Source organism: Lathyrus oleraceus, chromosome 5 (genome assembly GCF_024323335.1).
Source record: "Lathyrus oleraceus cultivar Zhongwan6 chromosome 5, CAAS_Psat_ZW6_1.0, whole genome shotgun sequence".
In the NCBI taxonomy this organism is placed as follows: Eukaryota; Viridiplantae; Streptophyta; class Magnoliopsida; order Fabales; family Fabaceae; genus Lathyrus; species Lathyrus oleraceus.
The window spans coordinates 3,469,250-3,496,779 of NC_066583.1; the positions used below are offsets into that span (position 1 = coordinate 3,469,250).

Consider the following 27,530-nt stretch of genomic DNA (forward strand, 5'->3'; position numbering starts at 1 on the left):
AATGAGGATTTAACTCAAAGGGAGTGGTTCCATCCAAATAATCAACTGGGGAGGAAACTGAAATAACAATCATCCATGAGGAAATAACTCAGTGGGGAAAGGAGAAAGGTTAAAGTCTTTCTACTTAAGGGGGCCGACACTCTACAATTGAAGGAGGACAGACACACCAAACTCGTATGAGGATGAAGTACCACCATAGCTGAGGACAAAAATCACAAGATGTAATAATGCAGTAATGGAGTTATATGGGTGTATATGTATATGTATATGTATATATGATGCTTATGCTGACAAAACAATCACAAAGGATACAAAAATATCGCTGATCTGAATCATTGACGCAACTCCTAGCCAATCCACTAAAGAGGGAAACAACTGCCGGAGAAAAGTTCAAACATATCACAGGCTCGACCCTAGCTGGGGAGGAAAGGAGGAAATCTGCTGAGGAAGCTGCTATCAACTCTGCAGGGAGTTTTAGGTCGACACCATATCAAATGGGAAACAACCCTGTAGGGGATAAACACAAATAGCTGCTTAGAAACCAGGATGAAACTCTGACTGAGAACGAATCTGATGGCAACTTGCGGGGAATCAAAATTCTGCAAAAATTTGTTAGAATGAAGTGTCTGCAAATTTGTTAGAATGAAGGACCTTGGAGAAAAAATTTCATAATTTTTGGACATTTAAAAATATTTTTAAACTATTAAAAACAAATGCAAAATCAATTAATTCATGAAAAATATTAATAATGATCCAAAAAATAATTTTAATTCAAAATATGAAAGAGAAAAATATTTGAATTTTTTTGGTGAAAGTCCCATATTTTTTGGATCAATATTAAATTTAATATGAATTATTGAAAATAGTGCAAATAAAATGAAAATTAAAATATCAGAAAAACGTGGACCACTTGATCTCCCTCATTAATTGAGGTGGCAGATCAAGTGGATCAAAACACGCGTTCCACCGTGCAATCAAGTCAGCACGCAACAGGCATGATAATCAAAAGGAACGCACGAGATTAAAACAAATTACATGGATCCTGTGGCTGTGAGACATGCCAGCGCATGGCCGGAGTTGTAGCTCCGGTCTTCTTCTCCGATGGACCTCACCGGACTGGTCCACCATCAACCATCACCAAAATTAAAAACAAGGACATGATTTCAAAGTAAAAATGGCACTGAGCTCGAATCTGGCCTCAATTCACTCTAACTCCAAGTATATTAAGAGATACATGGAGTTGAAATTTGAGGTACATGAACTGAGTTACTTCGATTTGGCCTTAAAGCAACTTAATCTTCTTGCCTACATTGGTAGGACTTCAGACAACCAAAGAATCAATAGAATTGAGCAAGAATTTGAGAGAACCGAAGAGTTCAATTTTTTTGGAAAATACCTTCAATGGAGGTCTGGATTCAACTGATCTTGATCTTGCTTGTGCTTGGTCTCACTCCACTTGCTTGCAGAAGAAGGATTGGATGCTTACAAGACTGTGGATTCCTGGAGATTTGAATTTCAAAACAGTGGAAATTCAACCTCAAATTCAAAAGAATTTCTTAGGTTTATCCTTTGCAATTGGAGCTCTATTTATAGCTGAAATCATTGATATTTGCACACTTGAAATCACTTTCCAATTTTGGCAAAATGGTGATACATGGGTGCATGGCGCGTGTACAGGCCCATGAGATCATTTCAATAATTCCACAAATGAATGTTGGATAGTCTGAATTGAGCTTGGATTGCAAGGCAAGTGTGCATTTGAATTTGAAGTTTGATCCTTGTCAAATGATGTCACCATGTTCATGCCATGTGCAAGCTATGCATTTCTAGTCCAAAATGAATGAATTTGAGCTCTTTGGAAAGGTGAGATCAAGAGGAACAACTTTCATGTTAAACACTTTTTTCATTTGGAGCTTAGAACTTGGAGAAATTTGAGGTGGAAGTTTGGAAAATTTTGACATATCAAAATTTTTCTAAGTGTCAAGCCATATGTCTCAATGTTCCACCTTGCTTAACTTTTTATATGAGCTCCAAATGAGAAAATTGTCTTCATCAAAGTTGTAGATCTCTCAAAGACCTTAAAAATTGTCACCAATTTCATGTCATTTGGATTTAAAATGATAGAGTTATGCATTTTTGAAGTTTGGAAAAATCACTTGATCAATGGTATAGGTCAAAAGTGACCTATAATGTAACCTCATATCACATGCTCAAAAAAGTTGAATTATCTCCCACTCCAAACATCAAAGTTAAAGTAGACACATTGAATTTGATTTTGAAACTTGGAAATATTTCATCTCATAAAAATTGAGCAAGTTATGGCCTTGGGAAGTTGACTTTCAAATTAGGGTTTAGACAAAATGACCTATAATGTTTCAACATAGAAAATGATTTTCCAAGCAAATCTAGCTCTAGGTCTCAACATGAAAGTTGTTTGAAATGTAATTTAGAGTAAGTTTTATCTTGAAATCATTTTCATATGGTGAAAATTATAGGAGATAGGGTCTAGGGAGACCCAGTTTTGATTAGATGAATTCATCTGGCCAACCACCATCAACCAACTTGCTAACTTCCAATTCTCTTGACTTTCTTGGCTCATGGTAGATTATATATGCATAATATGATGAACTTTGAAGTGTCCCTTGAGAAATTTGATCAATTGGTGAGATAGCTTGTTGGAGAAGTTACTCAAGATACCCAGTCAAACTAGGGTTTCCAAGTTAAATCACCCTCAAACTCTTGAATAGAAATTGATCAATATAATATGTAGAGAACATTGGGACTCATATATGATGTCCATTACCATTCTTGAATCAATTCTTGGTTGTGCTCTTTGTTCATGAGGGTCTCAAACCCTAGATCTGAACTTGATGAATCAATGGAATCATGCCCTTCCTACAAAAGAGTTAGACAAATGCAAAGACATATTTTTGGTATTTTGGTTAGTGAAATGATAAAATACAAGTATGATATAATCACAAAGTGCTTGGTGATATTTCCCAAAACAAACCCAATGAAAGAGGGGTGAGGAGGATGCCAAGATATGATCCCAATGCTAATGCTTATAATGGAATTGCATGAGGGATCTTAGGGTCAAAATTGGGGTCTTAAAATATGCTATGGCAAAGAAGATGTTGAGAGCAGGTTACTATTGGCTGACAATGGAATCTGACTGTTGCAAGTTTGTGAAGAAATGCCATAAGTGTCAAATATATGCAGATAATATTCATGTTCCCCCGACACTATTGAATGTTATTTCCTCTCTATGGCCCTTCTCCATGTGGGGTATTGATATGATTGGCATGATTGAGCCCAAAGTTTCAAGAGGACATCGTTTTATCTTGGTGGTTATTGACTACTTCACAAAGTGGATTGAAGCGGCATCGTACGCAAATGTAACCAAGCAGGTTGTTGTAAGGTTTATCAAGAATCAGATTATATGTCGTTATGGTGTGCCAAGTAAGATCATTACTGATAATGGATCTAACTTGAACAATAACATGGTGGAAGATCTTTGCAAAGACTTCAAAATTGCACATTTTAATTCTTCACCCTACAGACCAACGATGAATGGGGTTGTTGAAGCTGCAAACAAGAACATCAAGAAGATCATTCAAAAAATGGTTGTGACGTACAAGGATTGACATGAGATGTTCCCATTTGCTTTGCATGGGTACCGTACATCCGTTCGCACTTCAACAGGGGCAACCACTTTCTCTCTTATTTATGGCATGGAAGTTATGCTCCCCGTGGAGGTTGAGATCCCATCATTGCATGTCTTGATGGAATCCAAGTTGGTAGAAGCTGAATGGTTCCAGCCAGATATGACCAGTTGAGCTTAATTGAAGAGAAGAGATTGACTGCCATGTGTCATGGTCAGTTATATCAACAAAGACTGAAGAAAGCATTTGATAAGAAGGTCAGGCCTTGAGTTTTTAGAGAAGGTGACCTTGTGCTCAAGAAAATTCTATCTTTCAAACCTGATGCTAGGGGAAAATGGACTCCTAATTATGAAGGCTCATATGTTGTTAAGAGATCCTTCTCAGGCGGTGCTTTAATTCTTACAACTATGGATGGTGAAGAGTTCACTTGTCCTCTGAATGCCGATGCAGTCAAGAAATACTTCTCCTAAAAAGAAAAAGAATAGCTCACTAAGTTGAAAACCCGAAATGGCGGCTTAGGCAAAAATGAGCGTCTCGGTGGATTGAAAACCCGAAAGGGCAATCCAAGAAAAAGTTAGAGACATAAAACATAAAATTTATCCCGATAAATTTGAGTATCCCACCTTGGGGAAATCTAGGCAAAACTTAGGGATTATGGCAAGTAACTACATTCGGTTGGTCCTGATCATTGGAGGCAGTTTTGAGCCAGTTATTTGATTCTGATTCATTATTTTCAACCGAAGCCAAGAGCACAATGGACATTGAAGTTGGTAGGGATAGTAGTGATCATTGTATTAAATGTAGCCCTTTTCCATGTAAATTACCATTTTCAACTTTTGTAAAGATCTATGGAGTCTTTTCATTTACATACTACCATCCTATTAAATAAAGTTGAACTTTTTATCCAATTGTTTCTACTCTTATTTATTTTCAGTTAAACAAAATTGAATTTTTAAGATGATAATTTTGAAATAAATTAATAAATAAAGATTATTTTTCTTAAGAATATAAAAGCAATTACTTTAAGAATAATCGATTTCAGCAAGGAATATCAACAGTAGTCTGAGAACAGGTAAGTCTTTAAATGCAAAGCCTTGTTGGTCTTCCCCAAGCATTGGTTTGGTTAGCAGTTCACCATTTATCCCCAGTAGAGTTGAGTTGGCGATCAATCCCTTTTACAAACCATTTCCCCCAGCTGAGTAGTAGGGTCTCACCCTTAGCAAATGGCTCAGACCCCGTACAGAGTTTTATCTCCTGTATTCCCCGCAGAGTTAAATCCTCAACATATATTTTCTCTCTCTCCTCAGCCAGGATTGAGTTATTCAAAGTCAGATGATTTGTGTTCATCCCCAGCATTTTGCTCCAGTTGGTGTTTCCATCTTGTTGAGATTAGCCGAGTGTTGCAACAACGATTCAAATATGTGATATTTGTATCCTTTGGATTTGTTTTTGTCAGCATAATTATAATCATATACATATGTATTCATGCATAAAGAACAACATCAGATATTTTCATTATACATGTTATTAAATTTGATTCCTTATTTCTGATCCCCTGCTACAATGATATTATTCCCCATACAGGATTGGTGTGTCTGTCCTCCTTCAATTATAGAGTGTCAGCCCCTTTAAGCAGAAAAAGTTTAACCTTTCTTATTTCCCCACTGAGTTATTTCCTCGTGGATGATTAGTGCTTCAGTTTCCTCCCTAGTTAACTATATGGATGGAATCACTCCCCTCGAGTTATATCTTCAGTGGGTCGAGTCATTATTTGACCGTTTCTTTCTAGTTACTACCTAGATGGATATTTTGGTCCCTTGAGAGTTTATTGCCCAGTAACTGGTAATATTCTTCTCAATTTTTGAGTATGTTACTTTTTCCCAATACCCGGTAAAAATGTAGTCTACTTCCTTTGCTTTCCCCGACGGATTCGTTTTTACGTTTCCCCAAGCAGTATATCCTTGATATGTTCATCCTAACCGATGACGGATATTCTTCCTTTGTGGTTTTCTACCTACTAAGAAGGTAGTTGTAATCCCTATTTCATTCCCCAGAGAGTTAATCCTTGATATGTTCATCTTAAGCGATGGCGGGTTTTCTCCTCTTTTCGGTCTTCTGCCCAGTAACCGGTAGTTGTAAATCTTGCTTTCCCCTGCTGAGTCTATCCTTGATATGTTCATCTTAATCAGTGACGGATATTATTTCTTTGGTATTCTATCCAGTAGCTGATAGATATAATTCCTATTTTTCCCGGTAGTATATCCTTGATATGTTCATCCTATCCGATGATGAATATTCTTCCTTCGAGTTTATCCTTGATATGTTCACTGTAACAAGTGACAGGTATTCTCTCTTTGGTCTTCTTCCCAGTAACAGGTAGTTGTAAACCCTATTTTCCCCAGCAGGTTATTCTTAACCAGTAACAGTTAATGAACATACCTCTTTCTCCTCAGCAAGTCATCCTTAATATGTTTACCCTAATCGGTAACGGATGTCCCTCTGTAAGAGTACATTATCTTCCTACCCAGTAACCGGTAATAGATGATATACTTCTGGTACTCCTACGTTAAAGTTTATCCTTCCCCAGCTGAGTTTGAATGCGTATTTCCTCAGTAAAGTCGCCAATCCCCTGTTTGGTTCACGTATTTTAGTTTTGTTCTTATTTACCCGTTTCCCTTGCAGATTTCCCTTATCCCCAACCAAGTCCTTCCATTGATTTATTTTCATGGAATTCCTCTCTGTTAGTGTAAGCCCTAGAGGCCAATACATTTTGGTACTTGTATCGAATTATTTATTAATAATAAAAGGCATTCTCTTTATTATGGTTGATTAATAAAGTCCCTGGAATAGATAGTCCGTTTAATGTATTAAGTGTGACTTAATCATGAGAACACATTAAACATAAGGACACTATTCCTAAAGTATCCATAGTCGAGCTTTAGTGTGAAGTGGGATAACATTAAAGCATTAAGACTATTATGTTTGTAGACTGATGATCACATCTCACGGATCATGGGTAAAGAGTTATCAAGTCTTAAACATAGGTATGAATATTAGGAGTAATATTTATACCGGATTGACCCGCTATGAGAATACTATATAAAAAGTTATGCAAGGTGTCATAAGTTATTCTCATGGTGATAATAGTGTATTCCACTCTTCGACCTGAAACCACTATGGACCCTAGATGTAGAGTCGAGTGCTTTATTGCTGATCCAACGTTGTCCGTAACTGGATAACCATAAAGACAGTTGATGGGTACTCCACAAAGCATGCTGAGGGACATGAGTGACCTAGATGGAATTTGCCCATCCTGCATAACAGGATAAATGTCTATGGGCCCAATATTGAACTGGACAAGGATGACACGGTCTATGCCTTGTGTTCAATATAGACATAAGGGCAAAAGGGTAATTATACACATAAGTATTATCACAGAAGGTTTTGTCAGATCACATGACATTTTCGTGTCTTGGGTAGCAGTGATGTGTTTCTAGATACCGCTCACTGTTTATTATGTTAAATGCGTGATTTAATATAATTGCCAATGTCACGAAAACCTACAGGGTCACACACAAAGAACAGATTGATGAGAGATAGAGTAACTAAGGAATACCGTAAGGTACGGTGCCCTTAAGTGAATTATAGAACATCGTAAGGTACGGTGTACTTGAGTAGAATACGAAATATGGTAAGGTACCATGGGCTTAAGTGATTTTGGGCATATTATAAGATATGGGCCAAAATACACTTAAGTGGGCTTTTTAGCTTGAAGCCCACACAAGTGGTTCTATAAATAGAACCCTTGTGCAGAAGCATTCATAGCGGTTGCATTATTTTTGTTTTCTCTCACTCTCTCTCTCTCACTCAAAGCCTTCATTCGTACCAGCTAACACTGAGATTGAAGGAATCCGTTCGTGTGGACTGAGTAGAGACGTTGTCATCGTTCAACGTTCGTGATCGCTTCGTGGATCTGCATCAAAGGTTTTGATCGTCACAAGAGATCTGCACCAAAGGTTTCAATCGTCACAAGAGGTAAATATTCTATCACTGATCATGACCATTCGTAAGGATCTCTAAAGGAGAAAATTTTAATTTCCGCTGCGTTTTGGACCGCAATTCTCCTTCACTCTCGTGTCTCCAGCTGTTTTCAAGTCGTAGCCTGGCCTACGCACAACTGTTTATCCCCTAGAGTCTCTATCTTCGTAGTGAGTTTTCTTTGTGGAATGCATTATGCTCCTGTGGAATGCATTATGCTCCTGTGGACTTTCAGTCTCTCTAGATTCTTTTACTTTGTGGCAATATTTTCTCCACAGAGATTGTTTTTAATATTTCATATCATATGCATCATGAGGTCTCTTAGGGACCAAAGTTTGTTTCTATTGTTGTTATTTAACTCCATTCTACTGATTTGACACGAAGATTTTAACCTTCACATCCTCAATTAGAATGTCCTTAAATAGGGGCAGTTGTAAGACCCCAATTTTGACCCTAAGATCCCTCATGCTATCCCATCATATGTATTAGCTTTGGGATCACACATTGGCATCCTCCTTACCCCTCATTCATTGGGTTTGCATTGGGTGAGGTCACCAAGCACATTTGATTGTATCATACTTTTTTTTTCATTATTTACTAACGAAAATTCCAAAAAATATGTCAATATATAGTTTGTTGCTTTTGTAGGTAGTGTGTATGATCACCCATGCTCCATCAAGCTCATATCTAGGGTTTAAGACCCTCAATGCAAGGAGACTAATCAATAGATGGTTCACATTGACTCTATACATCATATATGGATCCCCATGATCTTCACATATCATTTTGATCAAGAACTCATCAAGAGTTTGAAGATTGTTTGCCATGGAAGCCCTAATTCATTTGGGTATCTTGTGTAACTTCCTCAGTAAGTTTCTTCAACATTTGATCAAATATTTCAAGGTATAATTCATTATACATCATCTTATACATATATTATCCTCCATGAGTCCCAAATATCAAGAGAATGTCAAGTTTGCAAGTTGGTTCATGGTGGTTGACCAGAGAAAGCCAACTGATCAAAACTGGGGTTCACTAGACCCTATATCCTACAATTTTTGTCATATGAAAATTATTCCAAGAGAAACGTTACTCCTTATAACATTATAAACAAATTTTATGTTGAAGTCAAGAGCTAGTTTTTCTTGGAAAGTCATTTTTGTGGTGAAAGATTATAGGTCATTTTGTCTAAACCCTAGTTAGAAGGTCAACTTCCAAGGACCATACGTTACTCAAATTTTATGAGATGAAATCCATTCAAGTTCCATGATAAAATTCAAGATGTGATTTTCAACTTTGATGTTTGAAATAAGTTCAAATTCAACTTTCAAATGCATGTGACAAGAGAAAACATTATAGGTCATTTTGGGCCATTACCATTGAACAAGTGATTTTCCTCAACTTCTAAAATGCATAACTCCTTCATGATAAATCCAAAAGAGGTCCTATTTGTGACCAAATTGAAGTGGTTTGAAAGAGCTACAACTTTGGTGAATGAACATTTTCCATTTGAAGTCCGTAGCAAAAGTTATTCAAGGTGGAAGAAGTGAACATTTGACTTGGTACTTAGAAAATTTTCAAATATGTTTGATTTTTCAAACTTCCATCTCAAAATTCATCATGATCCAAGCTTCAAATGGAAAAGTGTTCAACATGAAAGTTGTTCCCCTTAATCTCACCTTTTCGAAAAGTTCAAGATCATCTCATTTGGCTAAGAAATGAAGGACTTGCAAATGGGTTTTTCTCAAAGGTCCATTTGGATAAATTTCACCTTCACTTTCCAATATCAAATGCATGACCACATGACATGATTTCAGCATTGTACACAAGAAATTTTGGACCTGAATACATCACTTGATGAGCCTATGACACGCCCATGCAAGCATGCAATACAAATTGCTAAATTTGGCAAAATTTGGAAGTGTGTGGAAATGAATTGCATTGGTTATAAATACAACCCTTATGACTCAGAATTGAGGACCTCATGCCCAAACTTTGAACCTGCAATCCAAACCCTCACCATTAAAGGATAATCTTGAAGGTTTTCATTTGAAAATCGAGCTTCAAATCTCATTCTGTTTTGAGATTAAAACTCCATGAGTCCAAGCTTTTCCTTGCCTCAATTCCTCTCCTACAAGCTTCTGAAGTCAAGCCAAGGTCAATTGGAAGCAAGATCAAGCAAGTTTGAAGCTCACTCAAAGGTGATTATCCAGAATTTTCATCTCTTCGATTCTCTCTCTTCACTATTCTTTATGATTTTTGGTTGACTGAAGTCCTACCAATGTAGACAACAAGATTGAGTTTCTTTGAGGTCAAATCGAAGTAACTCAGTTCATGATCCTCAAAATTCAAATCCCTGTATCTCTTGATATACTTGGAATTGGAGAAAATTGAGGCCAGTTTCGAGTTGTTGATCATTTTTACTTTAAATCCATGTCCTTGTTTTTCATTTCCATGGTGGTTTTTGGAGTTGAATGATGGGGAAGACGATTGTATTTTAGATTTAGGATTCTATGATTATGAGAATATAACTAAAAGAGGAAAATGAAATAAGTATAATTCATTTGAAATGTTCTAAATTTGATCAACATTTATAATATTTTAAAAAATGATTTTAATGACGTGGATATTTTATTTTTAAAATTGGTCAACATTTTCTTTGGCACGTGACAAATGGACGTATCATATATACAAAATTTGGGAGAGGATAAAAAGACCTAATATTATTGAAAACAATGGACCTAAAATCTTGTTTTCTTTAAAAGGGACTAAAAATTAAAAAAAATTAGAAAGAAAAACCAAATATACATTTAAGCCTATATTTTAATACTTTGAACGATGTAATTTGTAAAATTGTAAAGAAAAAGAAAAGAAAAAAAGAGACTAAATATATTTACGCCTATATTTTAATACTTAGAACGATGTAATTTGTAAAGTCGCCTGAATTACTAGACTATCACATTCATTCTTCTTTTGGTTATTTTGATTGGATGCACTAAACAAATTTGATTGATCTGAAGAAATGTCTGTATGTTGAATCATATAGATAAAGAAAAGTAGGAGTATAAAAATGTTTGAGAAATAATATTTCATAGTTGAAACATGACGATTTAAATTAATGCTTTATATGGAGAATTAGATTTCATTTTCTTTTTGCCAAAGCAAAAGAAATTCTATGAGATAAGGCAAGCACACAGAAAGAGCAAGAATTATCTATTATTTGTATTTTTAAATTAAAGCACCGAGTTTCAACCAAAGATAGTAGTAGAACAAACACTAACACAAAAGCAAAACAGTACAGAAATTAAACAAACGAAAACAAAAACAGATAATAACTATAGCTGAAACATCATCATGCATGTTATGTTTTATAAGCTCAGAGTTGGCCGCAATCTGCAATAACCACCGGCTTCGAGGTCTTCCCGGAGCTGGACCCCACTTTCTCAATCTCCTTCACCACCTCCATTCCTTCAACCACCTGACCAAAAACAACATGTTTCCCATCAAGCCACTCCGTCTTAGAAGTGCAGATAAAAAACTGAGATCCATTCGTCCCGGGACCCGCATTCGCCATGGAAAGAATTCCAGGACCGGTGTGCGTCTTGATGAAATTCTCATCGGCGAACTTGGCTCCATAAATGGACTCTCCTCCGGTTCCGTTTCCAGCCGTGAAGTCACCACCCTGGCACATGAAATTCGGGATCACACGGTGGAAGGAAGAGCCTTTGTAATGAAGAGGCTTCCCGCTAGTGCCGACTCCTTTCTCGCCGGTGCAGAGTGCACGGAAGTTATCAGCGGTGAGAGGAGTGGTATCAGCGTAAAGCTCCATGACAATACGGCCAGAGGGTTGGCCTCCGACGGTCATATCGAAGAAAACTTTAGGGTTGGTCATTTTTTGGGGGGGTGAGAACTGAAAGTTTCCTATCGGAGAAGAAGAAGATGATGATGGGAAATGTGTTGGTGTGTTTACTAAGTTGGAGGAAGAGGTGTTATAAATAGTTAGAGAGAATGGACACGTTGCGTATTATGAATAGGTAAAGTAACTAAAGTTCAGTTGAGAATTTGACTAGCATTATTGGTGGGGGTGGATCTGATTCCATTCCAAGCATATGCTACATCAATGGAATTTGATTTGGTGCATGGTCACGCTATTTTGCATCTAAATTGTGAGGTTATAAGCTCAAGTTTGTTTAGAATTAGTTTTGTTATCATAGAATTAGTGTATAATTTTTAAATAGTATTTTATTCATTTAATTTTTTAAATAATATTTATTTTAAGTAAGATGTTATTAAAATAATATTTATTTTAAACAAGATTTTATTAATTTTGATTTTTAAAAATAGTAAAATAATAACACTTTTTCAATGATAAAGTTTTTTTTTTGTATATTTTTTAGAGGAGAATTTGTCAGCACATGCTTTAATGATGGAAACTCGTATCGATCCGACGAAGCTTTGCAAGAAGTTCATTAAGTTGGATTTTGAAGGCTTCGATTACACTGAGGTTAAGGGCTTTGTTGGAGGAATTGCAATGGGTGGGAAAAAGATAAGATTCAAGTTTAAATCCTTCGAAAACATTTCAAGTTCATTCACGCAGAAGTTAAAATTGGGGATGAATTAGAGTGGCGTCTAACAACGATCTATGCTAACCCAGGGAAGAGGGAATAAAGGAATTATGGGGGTGGGGAGAGCTCAAAATAATAGAGGATCATATGAAGAATTGATGGCTGGTGGGAGGGGACTTCAGCGATATTAGTGAAGTAGAAGAGAAGAGAGGTGGAGCTCCAGCTTCGTTTTGACGTTGTAATCTCTTCCATGAACTGTTCAATACTTGTAACCTAATGGATCTTGGATCCACGAGACACAAGTTCACAACTGGAGCTATAAGTCACGGTGGATTGAGAGTGTACGAGAGAATGGATAGGGCAATGAGCAATGATGAGTGGCGACTTCAATTTCCTGATGCTCAAGTAAAAAATTTAACAAGACTTGAGTACTCAGATCATCACGCCATCATTGTGTTGTTAACATATCATACCATAACAAATTTCCCAAAAATATTCAAATTCGACTACAATACATGTTACTATCATCTTAAAGTTGTCCAAAGACGAAGAAGGAAGGCCATTCATTCCATTAGGGATGTTCAAGGGATATGCATACACGATCCAAATGAGATAAGAAGTATGTTTAAGGAGAGTTATCTACACCTTTATACAACATATGTGGAAGTTAATTCTTAGAGAACCATATTCAATACCTTTACATCCTTAATGGAGAGTACCATCATCATCCTTAATGATGATTTGACTAATGAAGAAATACAACAAGCTACGTTTGAGATGACTCATTGGAAAACTCCAAGGCGAGACAGATATCCCACGGGATTCTACCAAAAAACCTGGGAGATAGTGGGAGAATGAGTGTGAAAATACATTCAACATCTATGGAAGCATCCAAAGCAAATGATAAAGGTTAATCAAACTAAATTGTGCCTGATTCCTAAAACCTTTCAACCTAGATTTACTAGCAATTTAGTCCCATTGCGCTATGTAATACAACTTATAAAGTTTTGAGTCGAATCCTTGTCAATAGGATGAAAAAGTTTATGAATGATATTATAACTCCGAACCAGATGGGTTTTATACGTCAGAGAAATATTAATGACAACATAGTTATTGCCCAAGAGCTCTTACACATCATGCACAAGCTTAAGGGAAGAAAACATTACTTTGCACTCAAGGTGGACTTAGCAAAAGCTTATGATAGGATAAGCTAAAGCTTTGTTGATATGGTTTTAAATGAAATAGGGTTTCCTCAGAAAATTAAGGAGATTATCATGCAAATAATCACTTATGTTCATATGCGTGTCATTTGGAATGGTTAAAGGGGTGACTACTTCAAAACCAAAAAAGGTCTCAGGTATGGTGGTCCCATTTCCCCTTAAATCTTTGCTCTATGTTGGATAAATTATCCCACATGATCATGGATGCAGTGGATAGTTTTGAAGGTGTGAAAAATACAAGAAAGGGGGGGGGGGGGGGGGGGGGGGTTTGAATTGGGTTTTAAAAACAAAATATTTTTACCAACTCAAAAACACCACTCAAACGTTAATAACAAAGAGATAAAAACATAAGTATTTTTATCTTGGTTCGCTTGAAACTCAAAGCTACTCTAGTCCACCCGCCAAGGTGATTTTTCCTTATACACAAGGACTTAATCCACTATAATCAACTAATTATAATAATCACAAAGAATGGCCTTATTTGTCTTCTCAAGGATCCGACTATACCCTAGTCTCCTTAAGGAATCACAAAGAACAACTTTCTTTGTCGTTTCAAGGATCCGACTATACCCTAGTCTCCTTAAGGAATTATAAACAAAAAAGTTTGAATAAAAGTTTTGTATTTACAATATGCTTCTATACAAGCAGATTTTATACAAATGAAAAACAAACACTTAAAGAAAACTATGTACAAAAATGATAGATTTTCATAAAGAAACGAACTTATCAAATATTGTAGTGTGTCTCAGCTTTTCTTCAACTCTCAAAGTCTAACTTATATAGCATAAGAAAAGAGACCATTGGAGGGGAAAATGAGGATACCAATAGAGTGGTTGTCTACTGTTGGATTGGTGAATCGAGTGATACATAGTATCGTCCTTCGCCCACAATTTCAGTGACATGTGTGATGTACAGTATTGTCGTTTGCCCACGATATCAAGTAGTGGAAGGATTATTTGATTTGTACCACGTACTATTTGATCACGTATACATTTTGATCTTATCTTCTAATTCATTGGCTTCTGATGAAAGTTGATGAAGCATGAAATGAAGAAACATACAACTGAATTCAAAAACTTCAAAATCTTCAGTCAGAACCTTGACAGCGTCAGTAGTCTGGCTTGAGATCTTCAGTATCTTCAGAATCTTCAGACTCTTAAGTCAGAACCTTAATAACCTCAACGTCTAGTTTGAAATCTTCAGAATCTCAAATAAGTAACACAATTTCAGAAGCTTGCCATTCTTCAGAAGCTTGATGATCAAAGTTACGTCTAGAAGCACAAACCGAGAGAATGTTACAGGATCAACATAGCGTATACTCAGAAACTTCTCAGGAGTGAATCAAATTAGAAGTAGAAAGATCATTGCAGCAGAAATTTAAACATCTTTCAAAACTTTTCATGATTAGCGCATAAGCGGAATTTGGAACACAATGTTCAGAAACTGATGGCGTTGCATGTCATAAACTCAGAATCAGAACTGGCTGTTAAAGCTACACAATAACAAACCATTAGAGGTACTAAAATTGTTCCCACACAAATACAACATTGTTATCATCAAAACTCAAGGTATAGATGCAGAACCAAATCTTGTTCTAACAATCTCCCCATTTTTGGTGATGACAAAAACATGTATTTAGATGAATAGTTTTGTACAGATTAATCACATAAGGATAAATCTTACAGAAGCACAAAGCTCCCCTTTAGGATCTGGTTGAGTCAAGCCTGATTAACATGGAATTCTCAATTCCTCAGAACTTGATGCAAAATTTATAATTCCTCAGAAGCTGATGCCAACAACAAGGTTAAAGCTTCAGACTCAGAGAGTAGACCATTTCTTCAAAAACTACTAACTTAAGTTATGATCTGAAAGACTTCAAGAGTAGGTCATTTTTTTGGGGGGTGAGAACTGAAAGTTTCCTATCGGAGAAGAAGAAGATGATGATGGGAAATGTGTTGGTGTGTTTACTAAGTTGGAGGAAGAGGTGTTATAAATAGTTAGAGAAAATGGACACGCTGCGTATTATGAATAGGTAAAGTAACTAAAGTTCAGTTGAGAATTTGACTAGCATTATTGGTGGATGGATATGATTCCATTCCAAGCATATGCTACATCAATGGAATTTGATTTGGTGCATGGTGTAACACCCTTCTACCCCAAACGACATAATTAAATAGATTATCAGAGTACAACATGTAGAAGAGTTTACATTTCTTACAACATAACACTTTTATCATATCACAACATAAAACATATTATTTATTAAAATAAAAACCTCGCAGCGGACAACAACACAATTATAATCTTTCAACATATAACAATTCATAATAATGTTTCATTATCGTCTCAACAAACATCTCAACATAATAGTCATCATAAACAACGTAATAATAATCAATTCTCTATCGAATCCCATAACCCCGGTGTCACATGACCAGAGCATTTGACTCGACTCTGTAGAATAACTCTACACTTATTCTTCAAACCTCAACAATAGCTACTCCTCTTTATCTGCACATTGCTCATCATAGATGAACATAAACACATGCAGAAGGGGTGAGAATTACATTATTAAATAATAATATAACGACAGAAATATAACCATAAATAGATTTCACATATGCCAACACAGCTCATCATAATCATCATAATCATCATACTCATGAACATCAACAAAACAACATATCAAATGCAATGCACACACCCATGCATGACTCAACACGACTCGGTATACCCATTTTGTGACCACTACAGGATCACCACTCCCAGATTCACCACCATAGAATCCGAGTTCCCCGCAAGGAACCAAGCCTCTCAACAAGCCCGGAGTCAACATCATCATTGGAACTCAGTCCGTTCATCACTAGGCATCGGCCTTTCATGAATGCATGCACACCAAACATGCATCATTATCAACATAGCAACAACAGCATCATATAGTCATGTTATCATCATCATTAATAGCATGACATACAACTCAAAACAACAACAACATTACAGCAATATCATATCGTTACATAACACATTTATAACTAAACACGTAAATTCAACATCTCATCATCATAAACACCTCATACACCATCCTATAATCACTATTAATTGTTATAATACAATTACAGCGACTTACTAAGAGTCTCGCAACTCAACGACATAATTAAACTCACCAACATCAACTTCTGCACAGCACAGTTCGCGCCGCGCAGCAGGGTTCGCGCCGCGAACGGTGCGTTACAGAACTCCTCTGGATTCTGCCCAGTTCGCGCCGCGAACTGGGCTTCGCGCCGCGAATCGCGCGCGAACAGAAGCCCTCTGCTACAGAACCCAACGCAGCTTTGCTTCTCTACTCGCCGTAACCCGTACCCCACAGCTAACAAACCAAAATCGACATTTAACAGACATATATACACAACATACTTCGATTACAGTGCATATAACTCCACAAAACTCACAAATCGGAGAATTTATCATCAAAACCCCAACTTTCCCAATCTCCCTAAAATCCCCAAAATTCATCAACAACCCAACAGATATCATGAAATTGCTCGCATATTATCGTTTAATAAGGTTCAGACCCCTTACCTCTTTGGATTGAAGGAAGCTCTGAGCAATCTTTGGCCTTTTCCTCTTCCTTCTCTTTCTCTTCAGCGGTTCCTCTCTTTCTCTGACTCTGAGGCAAAAATACGTGACAAAACTTCTGAGTTCTCACTTTGGCCTCTTATATCCAATTCCACTTTTACCCTTCCACTCTTCATATTCCATTTATTTTATTTATTTAATTAATAATAAAATAAATAACATCAATAATAATATTTCCCAATATTATTTAATAATTCCTTTTTCCTTCCAATAATCTTATTAAATAATATTTAAATTAATCCAAAATATTCGGGGTGTTACAACTCTCCCCCACTTTAGAAGTTTTCGTCCTCGAAAACATACCTCAAGCAAATAGAGCCGGATACGACTCCTTCATCTGATCTTCACGCTCCCAAGTCAAGCTCTCACCAGCTGGACCTTCCCAAACAACTTTCACTAGAGCAATCTTCTTACCTCTCAGGGTCTTCTCTTCTCGGTCATCTATCCGAATTGGCAACACCTCAACGGTCAAATTATCTCTCACCTGGATATCATCCAACTGAACAACATGCGAAGGATCCGCAATATATTTTCTCAACTGAGATACATGAAACACATCATGCAGATTAGAAAGCGACGGCGGTAAAGCTATCCGATACGCCACTTCCCCAACCCTCTTCAAAATCTGATACGGACCCACGAACCTCGGAGTAAGCTTTCTAGACTTTAAAGCTCTACCCACACCTGTCGTCGGAGTAACTCTCAAGAACACATGATCTCCCTCTTGGAACTCAAGTGCCTTTCTCCTCTTATCATGATAACTCTTCTGACGACTTTGAGAAATCTTCATCTTCTCCTGAATCATCTTAACCCTTTCAGTCGTCTGCTGCACAATCTCAGGTCCGAGTACAACACTCTCACCTGACTCATACCAACACAATGGAGTTCTACACCTCCTACCATACAATGCTTCATATGGAGCCATACCGATACTAGCATGAAAACTATTATTATAAGTAAACTCCACCAACGGCAAATAACTATCCCAAGAACCACTCTGCTCCAACACACAAGCTCTCAACAAATCCTCCAAGGATTGGATAGTTCTTTCAGTCTGACCGTCAGTCTGAGGATGATAAGCTGAACTCAACCTCAACTTAGTCCCCAACGCTTTCTGCAAACTTTCCCAAAATCTAGAAGTAAATCTGGGATCTCTATCAGACACAATACTGGATGGAATACCATGCAGCCTCACTATCTCCTCAATATACAACTCTGCCAACTTCTCTAAAGAGTGATTAATCTTCATCGGCAAGAAATGCGCCGACTTAGTCAATCGATCCACAATCACCCAAATAGAATCATTACCTTTCACTGTCCTCGGCAATCCCGTCACAAAATCCATGGAAATGCTATCCCACTTCCATTCAGGAATCTTCAAAGGTTGCATCACACCTGCCGGTTTCTGATGTTCAATCTTTGACTTCTGACAAGTCAAACAGGCATACACAAACTTAGCAACATCTCTTTTCATACCAGCCCACCAAAACAATTTCTTCAAGTCTTGATACATTTTAGTTGCACCTGGATGGATGCTCAATCCACTCCTATGGCCCTCTTCAAGAATACTCTTTTTCAATTCCGACACCTCAGGAACACAAACTCTACCTTTAAATCGCAGGATGCCATTCCCATCAATCTCAAAATTACCACCATTACCCTGGTTAACCATAGTAATATGATCAACTAGAGCGACATCAACTTGCTGACCATTCCGAATATCTTCCAGAATTCCACTAGTCAACTTCAGCATACCCAACTTTACGCTATCAGCGGAAACTTCACAACCCAAACTCATATCACGGAACTGTTCAATTAACTCAAGCTCCCGAACCATCATCATAGACATATGTAGAGACTTTCTACTCAGCGCATCTGCAACTACATTAGCCTTACCGGGATGATAACTCAATTCAAAGTCAAAATCCTTCAGTAATTCTAACCACCTTCTCTGCCTCATATTTAACTCTTTCTGATCAAACAGATACTTCAGACTCTTGTGATCACTGAACACTTCGAATCTGGAACCATACAGATAATGCCTCCACATTTTCAACACAAATACAACAGCTGCAAGTTCTAGATCATGCGTAGGATAATTCCTCTCATGAACTTTCAACTGTCTAGAAGCATAAGCTACAACTTTACTATTCTGCATCAAAACACCACCAAGACCCATCAAAGAAGCATCACAATAAACAACGAAGGACTCACCAGGATTAGGCAAGATCAACACTGGAGCACTGGTCAACCGCCTCTTCAACTCAACAAAACTCGCTTCACAAGCTGCATCCCACACATACACTTGACCCTTCTTAGTCAACTGCGTCAACGGCAATGCCAACCTAGAGAAGCCCTCAATAAATCTGCGATAATAACCAGCTAACCCCAGAAAACTGCGTATCTCAGTAGCAGACTTTGGAGTCTCCCACTGTAATACGGCATCAACTTTAGCAGGATCAACAGAAATCCCACCACCCGAAATCACATGGCCAAGGAAACTCACTTCCTTCAACCAGAACTCACATTTAGATAACTTTGCATATAATTTCTTTTCTCTTAACACCTGCAAAACAATTCTCAGATGTCCTGCATGCTCTTCTTCCGTCTTAGAATATATCAATATATCATCTATGAACACCACAACAAAATTATCAAGGTACGGATGAAATATACGATTCATATATTCCATAAACACACCTGGAGCATTAGATACACCGAACGGCATCACAGTGTATTCATAATGACCATACCTCGTACGGAAAGCAGTCTTCGCAATATCCCCTGACTTCACTCGGATCTGATGATAACCCGACCGCAAATCAATCTTACTGAAAACATGAGCTCCAACCAACTGGTCCATCAAATCATCAATCCTAGGCAATGGATACCGATTCTTGATAGTCACCTTATTCAACTGCCGATAATCGACACACAACCTCATCGTACCTTCTTTCTTCTTCACTAACAATACTGGTGCACCCCAAGGAGAAACACTTGGACGCACAAACTTCTTCTCCAGCAATTCCTCAAGTTGCTTCTTCAGTTCAACTAATTCAGTTGCCGACATTCTATAAGGAGACATCGACACTGGACTCGTACCTGGTACTAAGTCAATGGCAAATTCGACTTCACGTTCTGGAGGTAAATCACTTACATCCTCCGGAAACACATCCTGAAATTCACAGACAACAGGCAAAGCTACACTCACTACTTTCTTATCCGCTTGCAGAGACGCAAATAAAGCGAATACCTGAGCTTCATCTTTCACAAAATCCCCCACCTGCCTAGCAGATAGAAATCTTGCCTCATCATTCTCACCAACTTCAGAAAACCGCACCGTCTTCCTATAGCAGTTGATAAACACGCCATAGAATTCTAGCCAATTCATTCCCAGAATAATGTCAATTTGGTGCAAGGGTAAGCACACCAAATCAACCACGAACTCTCTCTCAAAGATCGTCAAATGACAACCTCGACAGACAACAGAAGTCTTCACAGAACCATTAGCAGGAGTATCTATCACCATACTTCCGCCTAGGGACGACATAATCACACCAATCCTGGTCGCACACTCATACGAAATGAACGAATGAGTAGCACCAGTGTCAACAATAGCAAGCAATTCAACATTATTAATCAAGCAAGTACCTTTAATCAGATTATCTTCTTTAGGAGCTTCAGCCTCACTCAGAGCAAACACCCTACCAGTAGTATGAGCTGCAGTAGCCGCCTTCTTCGGTTTCGAGCACTGCGAACTGATATGGCCTTTCTCGCCACAATTAAAACACGTCGGACCAGCATCCTTACATTCAGTAACTCTATGACCAGCCTGACCGCATCGGAAACATCTCAGCACTCTCTTGGTACAGCTATCAGCACGGTGGCCTGGCTCGCCACACTTGAAACATTTACCAGCTATGGAAGATCCTCCCCCACTTGGCTTCTTCTCATCTACCACTTTCTGCTTACCTTTACCATTCGGAGATGCATAAGGACTACCACGATCCTTATTCTTCTTCTCACTAAGACTCTTGTAATGAGCAGTCCTAGCCTTGCTATCTTCATCAAATATCCTGCACTTATTAACCAGTGTAGGAAACCTACGAATCTCCTGGTAACCAATGCCTTGTTTGATCTCGGGACGCAACCCGTTCTCAAACTTGACACACTTGGATCCCTCAGCACCAGCATCATTATAATGAGGACAATACTGCACCAGCTCCTCAAACTTCGAAGCGTAATCAGCAACAGACATGTTACCCTGTTTCAGTTCTAGAAATTCCATCTCCTTCTTACATCGCACATCAGCAGGAAAATATTTCTCCAGAAAGACCGTCTTGAACCTTTCCCAAGTCATCTCAGCACCTGGTACTGAAATTCTCTGGCGAGTGTTATCCCACCAGTTCTCAGCCTCTTCAGATAACATATGCGTACCAAACTGCACTTTCTGTGCTTCAGTACACGTCATCACCCGGAAGATCTTCTCAATTTCCCTCAGCCAAATCTGAGCACCATCTGGATCATAGCGCCCCTTGAATGTAGGAGGGTTATTCTTCAGAAACCTTCCCAAATTCTTAAACTCGTCGACCGGCGGATTCTGCTGCGCCTGCATAGCCTGCGCTATAGCAGCCAAAGCCTCAGCAATCGCACAGTCATTTTCTCCAGCCATACTCTACACAACACAACCACAACCGTTAAATATCGACAATGTCATTTACACTAATCGACCAACAGGGAAACATCACATTATGACTCGACTGGACTGACCATGCTCTGATACCACTAATGTAACACCCTTCTACCCCAAACGACATAATTAAATAGATTATCAGAGTACAACATGTAGAAGAGTTTACATTTCTTACAACATAACACTTTTATCATATCACAACATAAAACATTATTTATTAAAATAAAAACCTCGCAGCGGACAACAACACAATTATAATCTTTCAACATATAACAATTCATAATAATGTTTCATTATCGTCTCAACAAACATCTCAACATAATAGTCATCATAAACAACGTAATAATAATCAATTCTCTATCGAATCCCATAACCCCGGTGTCACATGACCAGAGCATTTGACTCGACTCTGTAGAATAACTCTACACTTATTCTTCAAACCTCAACAATAGCTACTCCTCTTTATCTGCACATTGCTCATCATAGATGAACATAAACACATGCAGAAGGGGTGAGAATTACATTATTAAATAATAATATAACGACAGAAATATAACCATAAATAGATTTCACATATGCCAACACAGCTCATCATAATCATCATAATCATCATACTCATGAACATCAACAAAACAACATATCAAATGCAATGCACACACCCATGCATGACTCAACACGACTCGGTATACCCATTTTGTGACCACTACAGGATCACCACTCCCAGATTCACCACCATAGAATCCGAGTTCCCCGCAAGGAACCAAGCCTCTCAACAAGCCCGGAGTCAACATCATCATTGGAACTCAGTCCGTTCATCACTAGGCATCGGCCTTTCATGAATGCATGCACACCAAACATGCATCATTATCAACATAGCAACAACAGCATCATATAGTCATGTTATCATCATCATTAATAGCATGACATACAACTCAAAACAACAACAACATTACAGCAATATCATATCGTTACATAACACATTTATAACTAAACACGTAAATTCAACATCTCATCATCATAAACACCTCATACACCATCCTATAATCACTATTAATTGTTATAATACAATTACAGCGACTTACTAAGAGTCTCGCAACTCAACGACATAATTAAACTCACCAACATCAACTTCTGCACAGCACAGTTCGCGCCGCGCAGCAGGGTTCGCGCCGCGAACGGTGCGTTACAGAACTCCTCTGGATTCTGCCCAGTTTGCGCCGCGAACTGGGCTTCGCGCCGCGAATCGCGCGCGAACAGAAGCCCTCTGCTACAGAACCCAACGCAGCTTTGCTTCTCTACTCGCCGTAACCCGTACCCCACAGCTAACAAACCAAAATCGACATTTAACAGACATATATACACAACATACTTCGATTACAGTGCATATAACTCCACAAAACTCACAAATCGGAGAATTTATCATCAAAACCCCAACTTTCCCAATCTCCCTAAAATCCCCAAAATTCATCAACAACCCAACAGATATCATGAAATTGCTCGCATATTATCGTTTAATAAGGTTCAGACCCCTTACCTCTTTGGATTGAAGGAAGCTCTGAGCAATCTTTGGCCTTTTCCTCTTCCTTCTCTTTCTCTTCAGCGGTTCCTCTCTTTCTCTGACTCTGAGGCAAAAATACGTGACAAAACTTCTGAGTTCTCACTTTGGCCTCTTATATCCAATTCCACTTTTACCCTTCCACTCTTCATATTCCATTTATTTTATTTATTTAATTAATAATAAAATAAATAACATCAATAATAATATTTCCCAATATTATTTAATAATTCCTTTTTCCTTCCAATAATCTTATTAAATAATATTTAAATTAATCCAAAATATTCGGGGTGTTACACATGGTCACGCTATTTTGCATCTAAATTGTGAGGTTATAAGCTCAAGTTTGTTTAGAATTAGTTTTGTTATCATAGTATGAGTGTATAAGTTTTAAATAATATTTTATTCGTTTAATTTTTTAAATAATATTTATTTTAAGTAAGATGTTATTAAAATAGTATTTATTTTAAATATGATTTTAATAATTTTGATTTTTAAAAATAGTAAAATAATAACACTTTTTCAATGATAAAGTTTTTTTTGTATATTTTTTAGAGGAGAATTTGTCAGCACACGCTTTAATGATGGAAACTCGTATCGATCCGACGAAGCTTTGCAAGAAGTTCATTAAGTTGGGTTTTGAAGGCTTCGATCACACTGAGGTTAGGGGATTTTTTGGAGGAATTGCAATGGGTGGAAAAAAAGATAAGATTCAAGTCTAAATCCTTCGAAAACATTTCTAGTTAATCCACATAGAAGTTAAGATTGGGGATGAATTAGAGTGACATCTAACAGCGATCTATGCTAACCCAGGGAAGAGGGAATAAATGAATTATGGGGGTGGGGGGAGCTCAAAATAATATAGGATCACATGAAGAACTGATGGTTGGTGGGAGGGAACTTCAGCGATATCAGTAAAGTAGAAGAGAAGAGAGGTGGAGCTCTAACTTCGTTTCGACGTTGTAATCTCTTCCATGAACTATTCAATGCTTGTAACCTAATGGATCTTGGATCCACGAGACACAAGTTCACCTGACGTGGAGCTGTAAGTCACGGTGGATTGAGAGTCTACGAGAGAATGGATAGGGCAATGAGCAATGATGAGTGGCGACTTCAATTTCGTGATGCTCAAGTAAATATTTTAACAAGACTTGAGTACTTAGATCATCACGCCATCATTGTGTTGTTAACATATCATACCATAACAAAATTTCCAAAAATATTCAAATTCGACTACAATACATGTTACTATCATGTCAAAGTAGTCCAGAGACGAAGAAGAAAGGCCATTCATTCCATTAGGGATGTTCAAGGGATTTGCATACACGATCCTAAGGAGATAAGAAGTATCTTTAAGGAGAGTTATCTACACCTTTATACAATATATGTGGAAGTTGATTCTTGGAGGACCATATTCAATACCTTTCCACCCTTAATGGAGAGTACCATCATCAACCTTAATGATGATTTGAATAATGAAGCAATACAACAAGCTACATTTGAGATGACTCATTGGAAAACTCCAGGGCCAGACAGATATCCCACGGGATTCTACCAAAAAACCTGGGAGATAGTGGGCGAATAAGTGTGAAAATACATTTAACATCGATGGAAGCATCCAAAGCAAATGATAAAGGTTAATCAAACTAAATTGTGCCTGATTCCTAAAACCTTTCAACCTATATTTACTAGCAATTTTCGTCCCATTGTGCTATGCAATACAACTTATAAAGTTTTGAGTCGAATCCTTGTCAACAGGATGAAAAAGTTTATGAATGATATTGTAACTCCGAACCAGACGGGTTTTATACATCAGAGAAATATTCATGACAACATAGTTGTTTCCCAAGAGCTCTTGCACATCATGCACAAGCTTAAGGTAATAAAACATTACTTTGCCCTCAAGGAGGACTTTGCAAAAGCTTATGATAGGATAAGCTAAAGCTTTATTGATAAGGTCTTAAATAAAATAGGGTTGCCTCAGAAAATTCAGGAGATCATCATGCAAATAATCACTTACGGTCATATGCGTGTCATTTGGAATGGTTAAAGGGGTGACTGAAGGTAGAGAAAAACAAGAAAGGGGGGTTTGATATGTTTGGAAAATAAAACTTTTTTAATAACTTGGACACACGCAAAATAAAAAGTTTGACACAAAATTTTATATTGGTTCGCTTGAAATTCAAAGCTACTCCAGTCCACCCGGCCAAGGTGATTTCACCTTCAAAAAGGTCTTAATCCACTAATCTTAAAAGATTACACAAACAACCGTCTAAGATAATTAATCCCTTAGCCCTCTCAAGTATTCAGACTTCACAAAGTCACTTGAGAAAATATCTTAGTAATAAAATGATTGGTAATGCACAGTTATTCTAACAATAAGCAAATATTACAAAAATAATAACCAAAGTATTTCACGTAAGAGCAGCAGAACGTGAGAGAGTGAAAAGAAGATGATGGATAGTTTTGTATTCTTTTGTGTCTTAGGTGTATTTTTCTTAAGCGACATTCCATCCTTTATATAGGAGTTTGAGAGGACCGTTGGGTGATGACAGAATCTTGGACATTGAAGAATGATTAATTTCATTACTCTCCTTGTTTCTTTCCAAAACAGTTTTGGGTACGTCATAACTTCCTTCTAGAAATAGTTTCTTTCTAAATGCAGATTTCTTCACGGTTACGCTTTCTGAGTCAGCGAATCATGTATCCAGAGTCTTGTTTAGCAATGTTCATCTTCAGAGGGTACTTCTATCTGACTGAATCATAGTGTCTCTTTAATCTTGACTTCTTCAAATCGTGCGTCTTAAGAGTCTGGATTCATTCTTCTTTATCAGAGTTTCTGACTTCTTTTATTTTGCTGGTGCGTGTGTTTGATCAGAGTCAGAACCTTCTGGTCGCATATCCTATGAGTAGCATCTAATCGCTGGATTCTGTATCTGATGATTTATCTATCTGGTTGTTTGATCAGAGTCCTGCGCACTTAAGAAAAATTTCGTTAGGGTACCATTTTTGTTTCATCCTTTGTTATCATCAAAATCTTAGAGATACATTGTAGAACCAACTTTGTTCTTACAATCTCCCCCTTTTTTATGATGACAAAATAAGACAGGGTAGAAGTGAAACAGTACGAAAAAAATCTCATAGCAGATAAGGAAGGGGACTCCCCCTAAGTTAGATCATTAAATTTAACAGAAGTTCTTACCGGACCTTCCTTGATTTAGTGCCTTAACTATTTTCCCTGCATATCTTTAGTCATCACTTAATTAATATTTATTAATGTTTACACTGCCTTGAGAGGTTTTAGTTATGTTTCCATCAGAGCTATTTTTAGTTCTCCCCCTTTTTGTCAGAATCAAAAAGACATAGCAAAAATGAATATTTATATATTAGAAAAAAATAGGTACAGATAGGCAGCACAAAAGGCATAGATCAGAAAGCAAGACAAAACATCAGAAGGAAAAGCAACAAACAAATAACCTAGGTGCCTAAGGGTTTGAGGGCGGAGGAATTCGTTGGAGCAGTTGAGTCAACATGTTCTGAATGTTGATGTTGACGGAATCTTGTTGATCCAGCCTAGATCGAACCACTTGTTGTTCCTTTTGCAATTCCTCCAGAGTCTTTAAGACCAGCGGGGCAAACCCAGAGTTAGATTGCTCCCCTAGAGTCAAAGCATCAGCCCTGGACTTGGCAGCTTCCTCTACAGCAATATGTGTTGCTTCTTTAGCTTCGGCTTTAGCTTTTGCCTCAGCCTCAACAGCAGCAGCAGCAGCAGCTTCAGCAGCAGCCTTTTCTTCAGCTTCTCTGATCCCCTGTTCTTCTTCCAGACGAGCTTTCTCTTCTGCCTCCTTCTTGGCCTTTTCCTCAGCCTCTCTGGCCAAGCGAGCTTGGAGCCTTATATCAGCATCTCTGATAAAGTCATTATGGACTTGTTCAGAGAGACCTTTCAGTTTGAAGGCTTCAGAGGTCATCCAACTGATCACTCTGTTCCAATGGATCCTTACTGTAGAGGGATCATCACTGATGCCAGAGTTGATAGTCAGAGACTTGATCTTCTCTACTGAAGACTCTGAAAAACATTTATTGCTTCTTCTAGGATAAGGAAGGCAGTTTCTGGTTCAGAGGCAGAGGCTAGGGAGGATGGAGAAGGTGGATTGGTGTCAT

At 37.7% G+C, this 27,530-nt stretch overlaps 1 protein-coding gene across 1 annotated transcript; it reads right to left on the reverse strand.

Annotated features, from left to right (window-relative positions):
• Positions 1-10,896: 10,896 nt before the first annotated feature.
• Positions 10,897-15,499, reverse strand: LOC127081274 (peptidyl-prolyl cis-trans isomerase 1). The gene is made up of 2 exons (XM_051021545.1): positions 15,371-15,499; positions 10,897-11,587 (listed from the first exon to the last, which is right to left on the reverse strand). The coding sequence occupies exons 1-2, from the start codon at positions 15,373-15,375 to the stop codon at positions 11,077-11,079; spliced, it is 516 nt and encodes a 171-aa protein (XP_050877502.1). The 5' UTR covers positions 15,376-15,499; the 3' UTR covers positions 10,897-11,076.
• Between the last annotated feature and the right edge of the window lie 12,031 nt (positions 15,500-27,530).